At 41.1% G+C, this 16,021-nt stretch overlaps 1 protein-coding gene across 4 annotated transcripts in view; it reads left to right on the top strand.

Annotated features, from left to right (window-relative positions):
• Window positions 1-16,021, top strand: part of thumpd2 (THUMP domain containing 2) — a 59,482-nt gene that overhangs the window by 35,640 nt on the left and 7,821 nt on the right. The window contains exons 5-9 of one of the 4 annotated variants that reach the window (XM_060855880.1): window positions 6,779-6,831; window positions 7,008-7,095; window positions 10,791-10,862; window positions 12,181-12,295; window positions 15,014-15,116. In XM_060855880.1, the coding sequence (XP_060711863.1) occupies window positions 6,779-6,831; window positions 7,008-7,095; window positions 10,791-10,862; window positions 12,181-12,295; window positions 15,014-15,116 (431 nt within the window). Of the gene's footprint in view, window positions 1-6,778; window positions 6,832-7,007; window positions 7,096-10,790; window positions 10,863-12,180; window positions 12,296-14,995; window positions 15,117-16,021 lie in introns of all 4 variants that reach the window. The other 3 variants (XM_060855879.1, XM_060855882.1, XM_060855881.1) reach the window with 3 other exon arrangements.

Below are 16,021 nucleotides of genomic sequence, written 5' to 3'. Positions count from 1 at the left end.
CTCCAGTATGTTTGCTGTGTGATTGACCCCAAAACCAGTCTAAATTGGTCCCCACCCCTGATCCCAAAACCAGTCTAAATTGGTCCCCACGCCTGATCCCAAAACCAGTCTAAATTGGTCCCCACCCCTTACTTTTCTCCATTTAGCAAATTAAGAAAGGGTCTTAAATTGGATAAAACCTTATTTATTCACTCAGCCATACAACACAATATCCACATCTCTTTCTATCTCACTCCCTAGGAGGAAGTTTGCTGGTTATTGGCCAATCCTAACATCTAATGATGGGCTAGGGGAGCTGAAGGTGAATGAAGAGCATTGCTATCTAAAGTTTCCACTGTCCTAACCCTAGCAGGGTAATCTCCGAGTAGGACAGGTTGCTGGCTAGGTAAGTGTCACTGCTTCCAAGCCTAGCATTCCATCTTTCCACTCCAGTCCTAATCCATTGCAGTGTAATGTTTACTATCTCGCAGTTCAGCTCCACCCAAAGACTGCACTACAGAAGGCTGAGTAGAAGTGTCAAAACAATGACAATATTAGTCTTCAAAATGGTATTGAATTACATTTGGTCTCCCTGGTTCAGTTGAAACTTTTAATATTAATTCATGGGATATGAGTATCACTAGCGGACAATCAATTATTGTCCATCCATTATTGCTCTTCATTGAATTGTAGGATTATGCAGTGCAGATCGTGTCTGCACTGACATGTGGGAAATACCTGACCTTAGCTAAATCCTAAATATCAGTACCTAGTCCATAGCCTTGAATGTTATGACCTACCAAGTGCTCATCCAGGTCCTTTTTAAAGAATGTGAGACAATTTGCTGCTACCACCCTGCCAAGCAGTGCATTCCACACTGTCGCTGCCCTCTGGGTTAAAAAGCTATTCCTTGCATCACATCCCTCCTAAATCTCCTGCCCCTCACCTTAGACCTATAAGACATAGGAGCAGAAATTAGGCCATTCAGCCATCAAGTCTGCTCCACCATTCAATCATGGCTGATAAATTTCTCAGCCCCATTCTCCCACTTTCTCCCCATAACCCTTGATCCCCTTGACAATCAAGAACCTAAACATCTCTGTCTTAACTATACTCAATGACTTGGCCTCAACAGCTTTCTGTGGCAGTGAATTCCATAGATTCACCACTCTTTGGCTGAAGAACCTTGAACTTGTGTCCCAGTAGCTGACCTTTCAGCTAAGGGAAAATAGCTGTTCCTTATGTACTCTGTGCCCCTCACAATTTTATATACTTCAGTCAAATCAACCCAGAACGTCAATTCTCCTGCTCCTTGTATGCTGTTTGACCTGCTGTGCTTTTCCAGCAGCACACTCTCGACTCCGATCTCCAGCATCTGCAGTCCTCACTTTCTCTGAGAACAACAGCCCAAGCCTATGCAACCTTTTCTCATAACTTAAATTTTCCATCCCAGGTAGCATGATTAATTGATCTCTGACCCGTCCTCGTGGCCAGAGAGTAAACACAAATTTGGGACAGTGTCTCTCCAATCTCCTCCCTTGTGTCTCACAGCAGCCTGGGATGCAGTTCATCTGGAACTGGGGATTTGTCCACTCTTAAGCCTGCTGACACCGCAAATACCTCCTCTGGAGGTGGTGGTGAGCTTCTTTCTTAAACCGCTGCAGTCCAGGTGGTTTAAATATATCCACAGTGTTGTTGTGAGGCAGTTCCAGGAATTTGACTCTCCTACAGCGAAGGAATAGTTATATGTTTCCACATTTAGGAAAGTGCGTGCCTTGATGGGACCTTACAGGTATTCTCCTGTATTTGTTACTGATTGGTAGAGATTGTGAGCTTGGAAACTTCTGTGAAAGGAGCATTGGTGAGTTGTTGCATACTGATACCACTGGGTGATGAAGGTACTGAATGTTGATGGGTTGACAGTCAAGCAGGCTGCTTTATCCTGAATGGCGTCAAGCATCTTGAGTGTTGGAGCTATGCTCATCGAGGCAGGGAGTGAGTATTTCCTTACACCTCTGATTTTCTTTTGCCTTGTAGAAGATGGATAGATATTTGGGAGTCAGCAACTGAGTAACTCAGTTACAGCATTCCTCGTCTCTGACCTGCTCTTGTCCCAGTATTTATTTGGCTAGTCCAGTTCACATTGTGGTTAGTGGTAACCTCCAGGGTGTAGATAGAGGGAGATTCAGCAATGGAAAATTTCATTGGATGTCACTGGAAGACTCTCTTGTTTGAGATGGTCATTTGACTGGCACTTGCGTGGTGCAAATGTTACTTTTAGTCTTTTAATATACTATTTCACAGGATGTGGACATTGCCTGTATTTATTTTCCAAACAAAATTTAGTCAACAACGTTGATATGGCTTTAGAATCGCTTGTAGGCCAGAATAGGTATGGATGGCAGATTTCCTTCTCCAAAGATTATTAGTAAACCAGATGGCTATTTATGACAATCAACAGTGGTTACATCATAATTATTAATCTAGCTTTTTATTTTGGATTAGAATTTATATTTCTCCATCTGCCAAGGAGATGTTCAAACCTTTGTCCCAGAACATTAGCCTGGGCCTTTGGATTACAGGACCTTTTCTCAATCCGTTTAATAGCCCAAACCTGAATGTTGGCTTTTAAGCGCCATCTGATTCAGTTATGAGAAAAGTCATGAATGGTGCTGAATGTGATCCAAACTTCAGTAATATCCCCAACTCTGGCCTTTATAATGGTAGGAAGGCCTTTGATGAAGTTGCTGAAGGTATCTGGGCCGAGCATACCATTGCAGGAGTTACTCAGTATAATGTCGTATGGTTGAGATTATTGAACTTCAACAACACATGAAATATTTGTCTTTATTAATTAGAACATGAGAATCAGGAGCAGTAGTAGACGATCTGGCCCTCTGAGCCCATCCGCCATTCAATAAGATCGTGACTGATCTTTTCATGGTCTCAGCTCCACTTGCCTTCTCTTTCTCCATAACCCTTCATTCCTTTACAGTTCAAAACGTTATCTATCTTAGCTTTAAAAACATTCAATGTGGAAGCTTCAACCATTTCACTGGACAGGGAATTCCACAGATTCACAACCCTCTGGGTGAAGAAGTTCCTTCTCAATTCAGTCCTAAGTATGCTCCCCCTAATTTGAGGCTATCCTGTCTTTTTCTAATTTCATCCATCAGTGAAAATATTCTCTGTACTTCTATCCTATCTATTCCCTTCATAATTGTATATGTTTCTATGAAATCCTCCTTATTCTTCTAAATTCCAATCAATATAATCCCAATCTACTCAGTCTGTCCTCATAAGCCAACTCCCTCAACTCTGGAATCAATCTAATGAGCCTCCTCTGCCCCCCCTTCCAGTGCCAGTACATCCTTTCTGAAGTAAGGAGATCAAAACTGTACAGAGTACTCCAGATGTGGCTTCACCCACACCTTTTACAACTGCACCACAACTCCCTACCTTTAAACTCAATTCCTTTAGCAATGAAGGACGAAATTCCATTTGCCTTCTTAATTACCTGTTGCATCTGCAAACCAACCTTCTGTGATTCATGCACAGGGACACCCAGGTCCCTCTGCATAGCAGCGTGCTGCAATTTTTTACCATTCAAATAATAGTCCCTTTTACTGTTTTTCCTACCAAAAATGGATGACTTCACATTAATTAACATTGTACTCCATCTGCCAAACCTTTGTCCACTCACTTAAATTATTTATGTCCCTAAGCAAAGTTTCACAGTCCTCTGCGCACTTTGCTGTACGACTCTCCTCAGTGTCATCCACAAGCTTTGACAGAATACATATGGTCCCCAACTCCACATCATCTATATAAATTGTGAATAATTACAGTCCCAACATTGATCCCTGTGGCACACCACTCATCACTGATTGCCAACCAGAAAAGCACTCATTTATCTCCTCTCTTTGCTTCCTGTTAGTTAACCAGTCCTCTACGCATGCTAATACATTGCCCGTTACACCGTGCAACGTTATCAGCAGCCTTGTGTGTGGCACTTTCTGCAATGCTTTTTGGAAATCTAGATACACCACATCGACTGGATCCACATTGTCCACTGTGCTTCTAATGGCTTCGCAGAATACGTTGATTATTGGCAATTGATCATCGTTTCATGGTCAGCCTCAGAATCACTTTTAATTCCAGATTTATTAATTTAATTCAAAGTTCACCATTGTTGGTGTTCGAATCTGTGTTAGAATGTTAGTCTTGGTCTCTAGCTCTGTCTTTAATTCCTCTGACTATTAATCTGAACACTGGGCATTGACTCACAAGGTGGTACCACTGAAAGTCAGCATGTTTAACATGTAATTATGGAATTCGGAACACTGCGTCCATTTTTTTTTCATATCTTTAAAGTAATTGAGATTTTATGGCTCATAATAAACAAGATTGAGCATTTTCTCTACCACTGTAAATGCTTGCTTAAAGTTATTCCTGAAAATTACAACTTTAACTGTGACAACTTTAAGTGAATCATCGATTTCATATGGGCGTCAATGTTAAAGTCAGATTTAGGTTCCTTTGCACACGTTTCACTTGGAGAAGGGCCAGATCAAATGCTGTATTATACGTATGTAGTACTACGCATTCTCAGATGAAATAATTTTGCAAAATAAATCAGCATGACTGGCTGAATGGCTTCCTTTGTACAGCTTAGAAGCTGAGGGGTGGCCCCAAGATGATCCTCTAATATTTCCCCAAAATCCACAGAAATTTTCTCCATATCTCTCAGAAACCTTGTCCCTGAAGTGCATTTTCTGCAGCTCTTCCAGTCTTAAAGCAAAATGCATTATTAAAAATTTTCTTTGGTAGTCTTTCAATCAAGGAATATTCCATTTATTTTCAAATCTGCTTTTAGCTTTGCATATTGTGTTGAGTTGCCTCAATGATTTGCTTCATCACCATTATTCATCCTTTGCAGAAAAAGCTTATTCCTGACTTGCAAGTGGCTACCCAAGTCTAACATTTACCTGCAGATGGGTTTCCAATGTTTTTTCTGGAATTTCCACAGATTCATACCAATGGGATTTACATACACTTGCTGTACCAGAATATCTCTGGAACATTGGGCAAAGCAAATTGTTCATTTCTGTTTAATCTGTAATATTATCTTCAAGTTAAGTTCATGAAAAAAACTGGCTCCTCTTTCAAAGGTAATGCACTGTTATTCTGGTTAGCTCACTGATTAAATCTGCCATTTTTCTCAAAGGATTTTTATCATTTGTTAAGTTTAAAATCTATTAAGGGTGTAACTTGGAGCATTAAGCTCAAGGTATGCCAAGGTAGACAGGAAATGTATGTATTCCTGATGAAGGGCTTATGCCCGAAACGTCGAATTTCCTATTCCTTGGATGCTGCCTAACCTGCTGTGCTTTAACCAGCAACACATTTTCAACAAGGAAATGTATGTTATCAATTTTCAGTAATGTACTGAGAGCCCTTTCTCGTTGAGCTGGTCTGAGACAAAATTAGACTTTGATCAAATTTTGCCTGATCATGTTTGAATGTGTTGCCAACCATCACAGACATTTACAAATCAATGCAATACCTCACCATATAATCGTTGAGATCATGAGAGGAAGCCTTTTCTTCAAGTACAGTTGATTATAACCCTTTGTGTTTCCCCTGGGCATTTAAGACCATAAGACATAGGAGTGGAAGTAAGGCCATTCGGCCCATCGAGTCCACTCCGCCATTCAATCATGGCTGATGGGCATTTCAACTTCACTTACCCGCATTCTCCCCGTAGCCCTAAATTCCTCAAGACAACAAAAATCTATCAATCTCTGCCTTGAAGACATTTAGCGTCCCAGCCTCCACTGCACTCTGCAACAATGAATTCCACAGGCCCACCACTCTCTGGCTGAAGAAATGTCTCCGCATTTGTGTTCTGAATTGACCCCCTCTAATTTTAAGGCTGTGTCCACTGGTCCTAGTCTCCTTGCCTAACGGAAACAATTTCCTAGTGTCCACCCTTTCCAAGCCATGTATTATCTTGTACGTCCCCTTAATCTTCTAAACTCCAATGAATACAATCCCAGGATCCTCAGCCGTTCCTCATATGTTAAACCATCCATTCCAGGGATCATCCGTGTGAATCTCCGCTGGACGTGTTCCAGTGTCAATATGTCCTTCCTGAGATGTGGGGACCAAAACTGGGCACAGTACTCCAAATGGGGCCTAACCAGAGCTTTATAAAGTCTCAGTAGCACAACGGTGCTTTTATATTCCAACCCTCTTGAGATAAGTGACAACATTGCATTCGCTTTCTTAATCACGGATTCAACCTGCATGTTTACCTTTAGAGAATCCTCGACTAGCACTCCCAGATCACTTTGTACTTTGGCTTTACGAATTTTCTCACCGTTTAGAAAGTAGTCTATGCTTTTATTCTTTTTTCCAAAGTGCAAGACCTTGCATTTGCTCATATTGAATTCCATCAGCCATTTCCTGGACCACTCTCCCAAACTGTCTAGATCATTCTGTAGCCTCCCCACTACCTCAGTACTACCTGCCTGTCCACCTAACTTCGATTCATCTGCAAACTTCGCTAGAATGCCCCCAATCCCTTCATCCAGATCATTAATATATAATGCGAACAGCAATGGCCTCAACACTGAACCCTGCGGGTTGTCTTTGTGCCTTTTTGATTTTCAGTATTAACCATGCAAATTGAAAAATTAGGCCCCAAAGGATAAGTGTTGAGACAAAATTAGTCGGAGAAGCTTAAAACAGAGGACTCGCTGTAGCCAAGTTTAATTTGATAAAACTTTCTTTGCAGGTCTATGTTCATTTAAGTGACATTCATTGTGTGGTTGGGATTCCTATTGTAAGGTAATTTTTTTCTTACAGAATAATTAATGTTGTTAAATTCTTCAAAATTTAACATGGTCTTGCTCTTGGAGATCGCATGTTTTTATTGTATCGTTTTTGTAAATACTTTTGAAGTGTTTGATCTTTGTAGGCGAATTGCACACAGAATCCCATTTAAGTTTCTTGTATTTTTCTAGGCTTCCTTTAGCCAGCAGGGATTATATTAAAAGTGCAGGACTGAGATCTACAGTTGCTTGGGCTATGGCATATCTTGCTGACATCAAGGTAAGTAACACACAAGATAATCAGAATTTTCATTCATATAGTGAATGAGAGACAAAGGATCAATGGAATTGCAAACAGCCATTTTGATTTGATTTATTGTAGTCATGTGTACATAAGTATGGTGAAATGTTTTGTTTTGTGAGCAGTACAGGCCATGTAGCAAACAAGGACATGCAGATTATGAGGTGTTTAGTCAGAGTGAGGCGTACAAGGTTACAACTGCACAGAGGTGCACAAAACATGATTAACATTATTTGGGGTTAGAGAGGTCCAGTTAGCAGTCTAAGAACAGCGGGGAAGAAGCAGTTCTTGAACCTGTTGGTGAGTGTGTTCAAGCTTCCATACCTTCTGCCTAATGGAAAAAGTTGGAAGAGAACATAACCGGGCTGGGAGGGGTCTTTGATGATGTTGGCGGCCTTTCCACAGCAATAGAAGTGTAAATGGAGTCCATTGATGGAAGTTTGGCTTCTGTGATGGTCTGGACTGTGCACACAACTTTCTGTAGTTTCTTATAGTCCTGGGCAGAGCAGTTGCCATACCAGGCTGTTATGCACGTGGATAGACTGCTTTCCATGGGGCATTTGTAAAAGTTGGTGAGGGTCCTTATGGACATGCCAAATTCCCTGAGCCTCCTGAGGAAGAAGAGGCATCGCTGTGCCTTCTTGACAATCGCACCTATATGGGAGGTCTAGGACAGTATGTCGGTTATCGTCATTCCTTGGAACTTGACGCACTTGATCCTCTCCACCTCAGCTCCGTTGATGTAGATTGGGGTATATCCTCCTCCTTTCTTCCTGAAGTCAATAATCAGTTCTTTTGTTTTGCCAACATTGAGAGAGGTATTTATCATTGCAGTATGACACCAAGCAAGTCATCTCCTTTGTATATTTTGATTCATTTTGTTTGATATCAGCCTACCATGGTGATTAGGTCAGCAAACTCGCACTTAGTTTTTGTATGAAATTTGGCTACAGAATCCTGGGAGTACAGTAGGGGCTGAGAATGTATCTTTGTGGGATGCTAGTGTTGAGGATTATCTTGGAGGAGGTGCTGTTGTCTATCTTCACTGATTGTGACCTGTGGGTCAGGAAGCTGAGAATCCAGTTGCAGAACGCAGAACGAAATGTGGTTTAGATTCATAAAGCACCGAATGCTTCTAAATCATTCATTCCTGGATTGATTTTTTTTTGTTTTGGGGGGGATTATCTTCCCAAGTAGTCTTGCTTCCCTTTTTTTTCTTCAAATACTGCCTTGGTTATTTTTGATCAAGTGTGGAAACAAGGAGCCCAAGCAAAACTTGAGTCAGTGAGAGTCAGAGAAAACTGCTATTTGGAGCTAGATCTAACTCAAAGGATGATGATTATGTTTGTTGGACGGCAATCAATTCTGTTTCAGGACTCAGTGCTGGAGTTCCTCAGAGTAATGTTATCTGCCCAGCCATCTTCAGCTGCTTTATCATACCTTCAATCATAAAGTCAGAATAGGTATTCACTGATGATTACACAGTATTCAGTATCATTTATGACTCCTCAGATACTGAATCAGTACATGCCCATATGTTTGAATACTTGAACAACTTTTGCTCATGGTTTGATAAGTAGCAAGTTGTATTGTTACCACATAATGATAGATAGTAACCACCGTCACTGAGCGAATGTCCAACCAACTCCCTGTGGTATTATTGTCAATGAATCCCCTTCCATCAACATTCATATGGTTGCCATTGACTAGAACCTTACTGGGCCAGTCATATCACTATTTTGGCTACACCTGCGTGTCAGAGGCTGGAATTCCACAGTGAATAACATCACCTGGTTCTACAATTCCTGTCCATCGTCTAAAAGGGATAGGTCAGGAATGTGGTTGAATACTTCTCACTTGCCTGATGTGATCCACCAACTTAAACATTCACTGTGCCATCACCAGTGCGTTGTAGTAGCATTGTGTCTAAGATACACTGTAGTAACTCCCTAAGACTCCTCTTCACAGCACCTTTTGACTTTGTGACCTGTACACAAAAGCAGCTGCCTCATGAGGTCGAGGGTATTCCAAAGAGGAGAGATCGTGTTGGCCCAAAATTTTACGTCTGGGGAGAAATGGATTCCAGCAGTGATGTTTGCTCATACAGGACTGGCATCGTATACGGTACAGGCTAAAGATGTACTGCTCTGGTGGAGATACATAGAGCAGCTGGCCACTGGACCTCATCAACAGGAGGACATCCCGCAGAAAACCCAACTGGCCCAGGTGGGACCAGGGGTGTCGACCTAGCGGCATGTCTCCAACCCGGGTTGTTCATACCATGAAGGAGTCGATAGCAGTGTCACAGGGCAATGACAGCCAATTAGAGAGGGGCATAACTGCGGATACCAGGAGCTTCCGTAAGCCTGGGAGACTACTCTTCGACAACGTTCCTGAGATGAGGAGACAGTCTTCAAGGAATCAATGTCCCCCAGAGAAACTGATCATGTTGATGTAGTCTATGGTTGGAACATCTTGTAAAAGGGGGGAGTAGTTGTTCTCCCATGTTTGCCATGCTTTTGTAGATATTCCTGACGGTGAACATATGTTGGTTATAATGCCTGTATAATTTTGATAATTGTATACATGTTAATTAACTGGAGTTTTTAAAATAAAGTGGGAAGGGTGTTGATGTATGTAGGCTGGGTGCTGTCCCTGAGAGAGAATTGGTCATGTGATCTGGAAGGGGTGAGCTTGAAGAAAGTGAGGACTGCAGATGCTGGAGACCAGAGATGAAAAATGTATTGCTGGAAAAACACAGCAGGCCAGGCAGCATCCAAGGAGCAGGAGAATCGACGTTTCGGGCATAAGCCCTTCTTCGGGAATGAGGCTGGTTTTTTTTTAGATTAGATTAGATTAGATTACTTACAGTATGGAAACAGGCCCTTCGGCCCAACAAGTCCACACTGACCCGCCGAAGCGCAACCCACCCACACCCCTACATTTACCCCTTACCTAATACTACGGGCAATTTAGCATGGCCAATTCACCTGACCCGCACATCTTTGGACTGTGGGAGGAAACCGGAGCACTCGGAGGAAACCCATGCAGACAAGGGGAGAACGTGCAAACTCCACACAGTCAGTCGTCTAAGTCGGGAATTGAACCAGGGTCTCAGGCGCTGTGAGGCAGCAGTGTTAACCACTGTGCCACCGTGCCGCCCACTTGGTGTACCAAGTGGGCTGAGATAAAAGGTAGGGAGGAGGAAATTTGGGGGAGGGGTGCTGGGAATATGATAGATGGAAGGAGGTGAGGGTGGAGGGAATGAGCTTGAGTCAACTCTAGAACCAGCTATGGAGGTGTGAACATCATAAGTAAAATGCTCCTGTTCAGATTTACCATGTGCCTACCAGGTATATAATTCCTGGTTCCAATGGAAGCACCAACATAACAATATTTCTTCAGGCCTTTGAGTCATTCATGTGTTTGAAATTCATTTTATATTTTAAAGGAAGAGGCTGACTATCACATAATGAATGATGCTTTGTTTGCAATTCTTCTCTGCATTCACAGTGCTACTTTCATCAAAGTGTAAAACATTCGAGCCAACTGCACCTCGTATATAATTGCTGAACCACAGATTTGGATTTTACAGGGCACAGTGCATGGCAATATAAGATTTCCAAACTACATCATGCAGAGTATGAATACAAATATTTTCTCATTATTTCTAGGCTGGTTCACTAGTACTTGATCCGATGTGTGGATTAGGAACCATTTTGCTGGAAGCTGCCAAAGAATGGCCTGTAAGTAATGTCTCAATATGAACTTACGAATAGTTTATAAATGTTTGGTGTAGTCAGTATAGAGAAGGAGCATTTAAACCTTTGTTCTCTAAGATTATTAGAAATGAAGTCTTGCATAAAAATTTGAAGTTGGGAACAGGAGTAGGCCATTCAGTAAGATCCAGTTATGGTCTCAATTTTCTTGTCTCTTTCCCAGCACCGTTGCCTTGCTTGTCTATCAGAAATCTATCAAACTCTGCCCTGGATAGTTTCAAGGATCCAGCCACTACTGCTTTCTGGGCAAGAGAATTCCACAGACTGGCAGTCCTCTTAAACTGTGTACCTAATTCTAACAATCCCCACCAGAGGGAAGGTCCTGCACTATTAATAGTGTTTCAAGAACTTGAAATAATATGTGTTACCATTAAAACTACACCCAGATTAGTTTTTAAACTTTGTAGTACTTGGGTGTCTTTTTATACTTCACAGTAATTAAACATTGCTAATCACGGATGAAGCATTGTAGGTACAATGTAGAAAATACTAAAATGTTTGATGAAAACCAGTTTCAATGAAGGTAATAGAGGAAATTATAACTTTTTATACATTTATCATGGAATTATCTCTTGAAAAAAGTCGTGATTAGAATTACTTACTTTATTCCTGTGGTATGAAATAATATCAAAGTTTCTGGCACTATCGCAAAGTTTGTAGATCCAGGGGGTTCTGATGTTTTACTGAACATTGGAGTGCAGACAAATAATCTGCCTCTTGCTATGATTGTGTGTAGTTTATCATCAAATTATTCAGGCAAGTATTGTGGCTGCTTGAAATCTAAAATTAAAATGGGAAATACTGGAAATTTTCAGACTTGGCAACATCTGAAAGTGAGAAATTGATTCAGAGTTTCAGGTCAAAAACCTTTTTTATAAGAGCTGTCTTGCAGATCCTGCAATTCCTGATTGTATTTCAACAAAATTCTAAGTCTTCTAGGATGCTGCAGTCTCTGCATTTATATTACAGCTGACTTTTTTTAAGCACAGTGCGTGTTCTGAATTTTGATGATTATAATGAGGTGCCTATCATGAGTTTTTATCATCTGAGTGACAACTTCTGGGCAAGTAAATATTCTGATGTAATTGGCTGAATCATGTTGAAAGAGACATGACAACATATTGTTTGCATACATTGACAGCAATAATGCTTGACTTCAAACCTAAAAAGGAAAGGAAGGAGACAAGATTTCACCTTCTTAAGAACTCACAATGAAGAACTTTCCTCCTTACCTATGAACATGCTCTTGATGCAGTTACCTTGACTTTCTTTTTGGTTTCTCTAGAATGCATATTACCATGGAGTAGACAATACTGCCTCACAGTTGCAGATGGCATCTGCTAATGTGTGCTTTGCAAAACTGACCAGCAACATTGACCTAATGAGAGCTTCTGTCACAGGTAATAGGTACCTCCTAATTTTGGTGGCAGACATGCATTTTGCAAGACTAACAGAAATTTCTAATCCAATTTTGGAATGTTTGGTGTCTTTTTATTTTGTGGAGAAAGTGAGAACTGCAGATGCTGGAGATCAGAGCTGAAAATGTGTTGCTGGAAAAGCGCAGCAGGTCAGGCAGCATCCAAGGAACAGGAGAATCGACGACGTTTCGGACATAAGCCCTTCTTTATTTTGTGTTATCTTCAGAGTGTGGCTGGTTACTTGAAGAAACATGCAGCATGATGGCTAGTTAAGCTGCACCTTTAATCTCTCTGTGTAAAACTACAGATCCTACTTACCATCCTTTTACAAAGTGCAATCTAACAGATTTCTATTTAGATTTAATTTGGATGTAATTTATTTAGGTTTAAATTGCATTTCTGAAGGTATCTCTCAGTTTCTTCAAATTGCTATTCAAAGTTTAGTCATACAGTCAGTTCTGATATTACATATCTTTTGTTAACACAAAATGGCTGTAACAAGATTGATGAATAGGGAACATTGTCTCTAAAATGTGAACTTTTAAAACATGTGTTTTAACGTGATTACATTGCCAACATTTGTAAGTATTATTTTTATTGTGCGATTTTATACAGTGTTGTGAAAGTGTAGAAGTATACTGTACCTTTAAGGGAGTGAAGGACTTAGAGAGGCACACAGAGTGCAGGAGAAGTTATATTGTAACATTTGGTCCAGCAGCTAGAGTAGCCAGTTGCCTAGATACAAAAACAAAATTGAATTCGACCAATCAGTTTAAAATATACCCCAAAAAAACCGAACTCCAATCAAGTTTGAATTTAGTATGTTGACAATATTAAAAGCCAATGACACAATCTGATGCTTTGGGGTATAAGACCAGGAAAACCTGAACAGTTGAGAGGAGAACTGCCAAGCCACCAGCATGTAGAGATTGCCCAAAACACAGCTTTCTTAAAGGTACCTGTATCTATCAAGGACCTGTGAAATAGAAATCCCTAACAAGGAGAAAATATATAAAGGAAAGATTCGACAGCTGCCTGTTTTTGAGATTTGAATTTTTGGTAAATCTTACTTGGGGGTTTTACCAGACTAGTATTATAGAAAGCAAAAGATAGGGTTGAGAAAGGAGTTGTAAATAGTTGTTTGTTAATTATTCTCTGTTATACTTTAAGAAATAAAGTTAAATAGTTCTTGGCGCCTCAAATTTTCACAGATTGCTGCATGAGATAAATCTTTTCAGTGTAACTGGTTTAAATTAAGCAAGGGGGTTGACCCGTATCATAACAATGGCACAGGGTTGCACAGGAACTTAATGATCATGTTATAGAAGAACTGGCAGTATTGCAGAAATTAGGTGAATCAATTATCCAAATATCAATTATCCAAAGGAGATCTCAAGGTCCTGATAGAAACATTACATCAGAGGTGTTTCCAACAGTGATCACATGTTTCGTTTACAGTGATTAAAAATGAACTCTGCTTACTGACATGCTGCAGACCAGTCCTGGACATCGATGGGAGACCAGGCACCAGCTCCAAATGACTGACCTCCCGCCCTCCTCTCTCTCTCCACACACTTTTCCCTGGAGTTCTACACAGGGGTGTACCCTAAACCCCCCTTCTCCTGGGGTGAGGGCAGGGGTGAATGGGGGTGGGGTTGGACAGGAGGGAGGCAGTGTTGGACAGAAGGCAGGGGTGGGGCTGGATGGGGCAAAGTTGGGGGTGGATGTGGAGTGGGGGCAGATAAGGGGTGTAGGGATGGATGGTGGGCAGCGGTGGGGCAGGGTGCGGGGGCTCACGCGTGGTGTGCTGCTGTCTAGTCTCCTGAACAGAGAGCAAACTTAGCAAGTGCTTACTGTGTCAATCATATTGAACTGATGGTGGGAGGGTAGGCTTCAGCAATGCTGCAGGTCCCTTACACAAGGGTGTGTCTACTCAGAAACAAGCCCTGTGACAGAGAGAGGCAGCAAAGCAGGCAAGCAAAGAAAAAAGAAACTTCAGAAAACTCCGAGCCCCAGAGGAGAGGCATCAAATCAATTAACCACTAATCAATTTGGTTAATTAATACTAGAACAAAATAGTGTTCATGTAATCAAGGTTCCTGTGTATTCCCATGACTTTTGAGCATGAATCTCCTATGGAGTTTGTGGTTTTCCAGCACACGTTTGTAGAGTTAATCCTCATAGTGCTATGATAAATCCATAATGGTAATTTTAATGAATAGGCTAGAGCCTTACCTTTGGGCATATCTTTAACAAATGCCCTATGTCTGGTGGGATAGGTAGAATAAGTCCTTTTTTGACTTCCTTTAGGCAAGAAAGCTTAAGCAACGCTTTCTTGGGTTAGAGGTGCATCTTGAGATAATTTGTCTCCTTCACAAATACATCTTAATGTTTAATTGTGAACTCATTTTCAAATAAAATGCATTCAAAAATGAGGAGAGAATGTTCCATATGCTTTATCTATTTGATTCTTTCTTAAAAGGAGTATCAATGTTGGTACTCTCTTCAAACTGTATTAATACTAAAACTAATTGGTTAATTGGTACTAACATTGATTCATTTCACTGTACTTCAGCAACAAGTCAATTTAACTTGGGTTTGCGCTGATTATAAGTAAGTGTTTGTGACAAAGTTGAATTTTACTTCACTTTAAAATTTATAACTTTGGTTTACATATTGCAGAATTGCCTCTACTTACAGAAAGCATGAATGTAGTCATCTGTGACATTCCATTTGGAAAAAAATTTAAGATTGCACAGGATATGAAGACAATAATGCCATACATCCTCAAAGAGATGGTGAGGTAGGATATAGCTTTAGATTTCATTTTTAGATTTCAGATAAAATTGCAATTGAGGTTCAGGAAGGGAAGAAAACTAATTACTGGAATGCCAAAATACTACTTTTAAATTACATAAAGCTAAATTTTATTGGAGGCTGAAATCCTCCACCAAAGCCAAAATCAGGAAACAAACCCATGACAGATGGTAGTAGGAATGGAGATGGCATATTACTGCCAATGACTAATTTAAGTGTCCATGTTAAACATGGCCCATAACTACACTAAGTGGTGGACTTGGATAGAATATCCTTTATTGTCACATGTACTCCAGTACGGAAGAGCAGGAGTACGGTGAAAAGCTTTTACAATGGCTGCCTTTAATGATGCCAACTTAGGTACAAGTACCCAGGTACAAATCCCTGATACAAAAGAGCAGTAAAAGGCGCGGTAGTAGTTCCTTTCCAAGCCTCCAGTCCACACCATTCCACGTCACGATTCAGCTGCACAATGGTAAGCTGCGCTGCTCCCGAACTCAGTCCGTCCTGCGCCACTCCAGTACTTGATCCCTTCTTGCGGCACTCGGTCTTCCATCATTCCACTCTGGCACTCTGTGTTGTCCCCCCGCCCCATACCAACCCCACACTCGGTGTGTCCCATCCCCACCCCAATCCAGCACTCTGTGTGCCCTTCCCACGCCACTCCAGCACTCAGTGTCCCTAATGCTCTCAGGAAGCAAGTTCAAATCCTAACACTGTTGTTAATGGACTTTAAATTGAACTATAAAATCTGTAACTGGAAGTCAGTTTCCGTTATGTTGACCATGACAACTATAATCAATGGTTGCGACCCATTTGGTTCACACATATTCTTATGGGATCCATGCTCACCTTTTCCCCAAGTCCCTCCTCCCTACCTTTTATCTTAGA

Source organism: Hemiscyllium ocellatum, chromosome 3 (genome assembly GCF_020745735.1).
Source record: "Hemiscyllium ocellatum isolate sHemOce1 chromosome 3, sHemOce1.pat.X.cur, whole genome shotgun sequence".
In the NCBI taxonomy this organism is placed as follows: domain Eukaryota; kingdom Metazoa; phylum Chordata; class Chondrichthyes; order Orectolobiformes; family Hemiscylliidae; genus Hemiscyllium; species Hemiscyllium ocellatum.
The sequence above is the reverse complement of the archived record's forward strand: the minus strand, read 5'-3'. Positions and strand labels throughout refer to the sequence as shown.